Source organism: Onychostoma macrolepis, chromosome 12, assembly GCF_012432095.1.
Source record: "Onychostoma macrolepis isolate SWU-2019 chromosome 12, ASM1243209v1, whole genome shotgun sequence".
In the NCBI taxonomy this organism is placed as follows: Eukaryota; Metazoa; Chordata; class Actinopteri; order Cypriniformes; family Cyprinidae; genus Onychostoma; species Onychostoma macrolepis.
Window position 1 is genome coordinate 177501 of NC_081166.1, and position 5000 is coordinate 182500.

Consider the following 5000-nt stretch of genomic DNA (forward strand, 5'->3'; position numbering starts at 1 on the left):
TTAAAGGGGTCATCGGATGGCCGTTTTACACAAGTTGATATGATTCTTTAGGGTCTTAATGAAAAGTCTATAACATACTTTGGTTAAAATTTCTCAATGTTATTATAAAACAACACCTTTTTTACCCTGCCAAAAACAGCTCTGTTCACAGCGAGCCGTTTCGGTGCATGTCCCTTTAAATGCTAATGATAGCCGCATTTGGCAGACTGCGGAAAGCCTTCGCCTCTCACTGACCTCTCTCTCTGTTTTAGGAGGCTGACAGACGGATTTGTGCGTCCAGCGTTCTTCATCAGGCGGATCAGACGTGCAGACGACTGGTTTCTCAGGCGGTGGCTTCAGCTCGCGGTACAGAGATCAGACTCGGCACTGATTATGTCGCTGTATACAGCTGTTGTATTTAATTGCCGCTGTGTCTCGTCACAGAAGGACAGGCGTCTCCAGACGCGCAGAAGGCTCTGGCTAAAGCGCTGATTGAGCTGAAGACGGCGTTCCTGCAGGAGCTGAAGAAGGACGTTCTTCATCGCGTCTCAGTTTTCCCAGAGGAGCCGGTGGATATGGAGAAGCTGCTGATGGCCGTGTCTGCGGCGTTCCAGCGACGCTCGCATGAGATCGTGTGCAAACACATGACTGACGGATGACTGCTGGACTCCTGATAATCAATCAAACTCTGATCAAGTCTTTCTGATGGACTTCTGATTGTACATAAGATTTCTCAATATATTTTCTGTAAATGCATCTGTCCTCGACTCGTTCTTGCAGTCGCTGATTTTCATTTAGAGATTCATGAAGAGTTTGTGATATTGATTGTTTTTCTTGACAGAGATTGCAGTTCTGTATATTAAATTCACATGATTAATGAATCGCAGAAGTCCTTCATTTGTCTGGTTAGTGACAGACTGATCATTATTAAATTGAAAATGAATTATTAGTATTAGAGTTTGGTAAGTCACTATTACTATTTCTCATAATTAAATGTGCCTCTGATGCTGAGATTCAAAGAATAAAAAATTTGAATATTAATATTTTTGATTCATGAGGTTTAAAGAGTCAATAAATTCACTCTGAGCCGATATATTTAAAATATATACTTACAGAAGATTCAAATGAATAAAAGAGAACAAGTGATATTATAAATACAATCTTTGGATGGTTTGTCTCTGTATGTCAATATCATAATGCATTATTAAATACATTTCTCAGATTCTTGAGTTTCCTTTCAATTAGTAAGAAACACGTTTCGAACGAAAAGGAACGCAGACAATACGATACTAATTCACGGATGTCATCAGAGATCATTTCTAGAAACATTACTTTGTGAGTGTTTAGCTGTAAATGTGTGTGTGCTGCTTCCGGTCAGCGCTGGAGCTCGTTCCATCCGGACACTTTTCACTGTGACGCAGAGCCGTAATGGCGCCCGCGTTCGGAATGCTGCGACAGGTGAGAATAAACTACAGACAACACGCGTGATATTAAACTATAGCGTTAAACACGTCTGACACCGAGTGTAGATGAGTGGCACCTGACTGAGATTAAATGAACAGATTTGTGACGCATGCGCCAGCGGAACATTTCATAACAAACTACAGGACAGACAGGAATAGATTATTATAACGAAGCGTAATATTCAGACGAGAGATGATCTTATTCTCAAACATGATTCATGCTTGTGCGTCATATGCATTGCTGACTGTCATGGATTAGACCGACTGAAAGCAGATAATTAGAGTTTGTCTCTGAAAGTCATCTGAATGTGACGGGCTCCTCTGGTGTTGATGGTGGTTTGTTTTGATTCTGTCTGTCAGTCACTCAGCTCTTCATCAGCAGAACCAGTTCCTTCTGAAACATTTACATGAAGTCCAACTGAGATTCAGAGTTAATATTTCAATCATTTATACATTCACCGTTCTCTGATGACAATAATTGGTCACATGCAGATAAAAAAAAATACAATATTTTTTGGCTAGTTTTTATATTTACAATTTTATAATTTAATTAATTATAAGCTCTTTATCAGCTCACAAACCCCAGTCCAGGAAACACTGAGGCATATAGAGGCTGTAGTCCTGTGTGTAACAGTGCATGTGTTTGTCTGGTGTTTGTCTGGTGTTTGTCTGGTGTTTGTCTGGCGTGTTTGTCTGGTGTTTGTCTGGTGTTTGTCTGGTGTTTGTCTGATGTTTGTCTGGTGTTTGTCTGGTGTTTGTCTGGCGTGTTTGTCTGATGTTTGTCTGGTGTTTGTCTGATGTTTGTCTGGTGTTTGTCTGGTGTTTGTCTGATGTTTGTCTGGTGTTTGTCTGGCGTGTTTGTCTGATGTTTGTTTGGTGTGTTTGTCTGATGTTTGTCTGGTGTTTGTCTGGCGTGTTTGTCTGATGTTTGTTTGGTGTGTTTGTCTGGTGTTTGTCTGATGTTTGTCTGGCATGTTTGTCTGATGTTTGTCTGGCATGTTTGTCTGATGTTTGTCTGATGTTTGTCTGGTGTTTGTCTGGTGTTTGTCTGGTGTTTGTCTGGCGTGTTTGTCTGATGTTTGTCTGGTGTTTGTCTGGCGTGTTTGTCTGATGTTTGTCTGATGTTTGTCTGGTGTTTGTCTGGCGTGTTTGTCTGATGTTTGTCTGGTGTTTGTCTGGCGTGTTTGTCTGATGTTTGTTTGATGTTTGTCTGATGTTTGTCTGGCATGTTTGTCTGATGTTTGTCTGATGTTTGTTTGGTGTTTGTCTGGTGTTTGTCTGATGTTTGTCTGATGTTTGTCTGGCATGTTTGTCTGATGTTTGTCTGGCATGTTTGTCTGGCATGTTTGTCTGGTGTTTGTCTGGCGTGTTTGTCTGGTGTTTGTCTGATGTTTGTCTGGTGTTTGTCTGGCGTGTTTGTCTGATGTTTGTCTGATGTTTGTCTGGTGTTTGTCTGGCGTGTTTGTCTGATGTTTGTTTGGTGTGTTTGTCTGGTGTTTGTCTGATGTTTGTCTGGCATGTTTGTCTGATGTTTGTCTGGCATGTTTGTCTGGCATGTTTGTCTGATGTTTGTCTGATGTTTGTCTGATGTTTGTCTGGTGTTTGTCTGATGTTTGTCTGGTGTTTGTCTGGTGTTTGTCTGGCGTGTTTGTCTGATGTTTGTCTGGTGTTTGTCTGGCGTGTTTGTCTGATGTTTGTCTGGTGTTTGTCTGATGTTTGTCTGGTGTTTGTCTGGCGTGTTTGTCTGATGTTTGTCTGGTGTTTGTCTGGCGTGTTTGTCTGATGTTTGTTTGATGTTTGTCTGGCATGTTTGTCTGATGTTTGTCTGATGTTTGTCTGATGTTTGTTTGGTGTTTGTCTGATGTTTGTCTGATGTTTGTCTGGCATGTTTGTCTGATGTTTGTCTGATGTTTGTCTGGCGTGTTTGTCTGGTGTTTGTCTGGTGTTTATCTGGTGTTTGTCTGGCGTGTTTGTCTGGCGTGTTTGTCTGATGTTTGTCTGGCGTGTTTGTCTGATGTTTGTCTGGTGTTTGTCTGGCGTGTTTGTCTGGTGTTTGTCTGATGTTTGTCTGGTGTTTGTCTGGTGTTTGTCTGATGTTTGTCTGGTGTTTGTCTGATGTTTGTCTGGTGTTTGTCTGATGTTTGTCTGGTGTTTGTCTGATGTTTGTCTGGTGTTTGTCTGATGTTTGTCTGGCGTGTTTGTCTGATGTTTGTCTGGCGTGTTTGTCTGGTGTTTGTCTGGCGTGTTTGTCTGATGTTTGTCTGGTGTTTGTCTGGCGTGTTTGTCTGATGTTTGTCTGGCATGTTTGTCTGATGTTTGTCTGATGTTTGTCTGATGTTTGTCTGGTGTTTGTCTGGCGTGTTTGTCTGGTGTTTGTCTGGCGTGTTTGTCTGGTTTTTGTCTGGCGTGTTTGTCTGGCGTGTTTGTCTGGTGTTTGTCTGGTGTGTTTGTCTGATGTTTGTTTGGTGTGTTTGTCTGATGTTTGTTTGGTGTGTTTGTCTGGTGTTTATCTGTTGTTTGTCTGATATTTGTCTGATGTTTATCTGGTGTTTGTCTGGCGTGTTTGTCTGGTGTTTGTCTGATGTTTGTCTGGCATGTTTGTCTGGCATGTTTGTCTGATGTTTGTTTGGTGTGTTTGTCTGGTGTTTATCTGTTGTTTGTCTGATATTTGTCTGATGTTTGTCTGGTGTTTGTCTGGTGTGTTTGTCTGATGTTTGTTTGGTGTGTTTGTCTGATGTTTGTTTGGTGTGTTTGTCTGATGTTTATCTGGTGTTTGTCTGGCGTGTTGCAGGTATGCGGCTCTCTGTCTCGTTCGCGCGCTGCGGTCAGGCTCCTGTGTTCGCACGCCGCAGCAGCAGAAGCTCATCATGACGCGATCAGACCTGCTTTTCCGCCGCTGCAGAGCTTCTCAGAGGAGGAGAGCATGATGAGAGACGCAGGTGAGACGCAGCTCACGAGACACACCTGAGTCCAGAAACACTCAGACCGCATTAACGTTCTTCTTCTCTTTACTAGTGAAGAAATTTGCCCAGGAGCGCATCGCCCCGTTTGTCTCCAAGATGGATGAGGATTCAGTGATGGATGCGGGCGTGATCAGCGCTCTGTTCGAGCAGGGCGTGAGTATCTCAGCACAACACTGATCACAGACACACCTGCTTCTTCTAATGGTTTCATTTAATCATTTCTGTGTGTGTGTGTGTGTGTGTGTGTGTCAGCTGATGGGGATCGAGATCGGAGCGGAGTACGGAGGCACAGGCTCCTCCTTCTTCTCCTCCATCCTGGTGATCGAGGAGCTGGCGAAGGTGGACCCGTCGGTGTCGGTGCTGTGCGACATTCAGAACACGCTCATAAACACGCTGCTGATGAACCTGGGCTCGGAGGAGCAGAAGCAGCGCTATCTGCCGCGGCTGGCCAGCGATACGGTGAGACGCTCGCTCAGACGATCCGCTGATGCTCTGAAGCGTTTCTGTGACTGACAACGCTCCTCCTCTTCTTCAGGTCGGCAGCTTCTGTCTGTCGGAGGCGGAGTCGGGCAGCGACGCGTTCTCTCTCAAAACT

The 5000-nt window shown here is 43.8% G+C and overlaps 2 protein-coding genes across 7 annotated transcripts in view; both read left to right on the forward strand.

Moving 5' to 3' along the window:
• LOC131550703 (L-seryl-tRNA(Sec) kinase) overlaps positions 1-860 on the forward strand; it is a 7220-nt gene extending 6360 nt beyond the window's left edge. For 4 of the 6 annotated variants that reach the window (XM_058793052.1, XM_058793050.1, XM_058793055.1 and 1 more), the window contains exons 6-7: positions 252-345; positions 424-860. In XM_058793052.1, the coding sequence (XP_058649035.1) occupies positions 252-345; positions 424-638 (309 nt within the window). In that variant the 3' untranslated portion in view covers positions 639-860. The remainder of the gene's footprint in view (positions 1-251; positions 346-423) is intronic. The other 2 variants (XM_058793053.1, XM_058793054.1) reach the window with 2 other exon arrangements.
• Positions 861-1303: 443 nt separating this feature from the next.
• The window catches only part of acadsb (acyl-CoA dehydrogenase short/branched chain), an 8151-nt gene continuing 4454 nt past the window's right edge, over positions 1304-5000 (forward strand). Inside the window, exons 1-5 of the mRNA XM_058793049.1 lie at positions 1304-1437; positions 4234-4381; positions 4458-4558; positions 4658-4864; positions 4941-5000. The exon at positions 4941-5000 is cut by the window's right edge and continues 111 nt beyond it. Coding sequence (XP_058649032.1) covers positions 1408-1437; positions 4234-4381; positions 4458-4558; positions 4658-4864; positions 4941-5000 — 546 coding nt within the window. The 5' untranslated portion in view covers positions 1304-1407. The remainder of the gene's footprint in view (positions 1438-4233; positions 4382-4457; positions 4559-4657; positions 4865-4940) is intronic.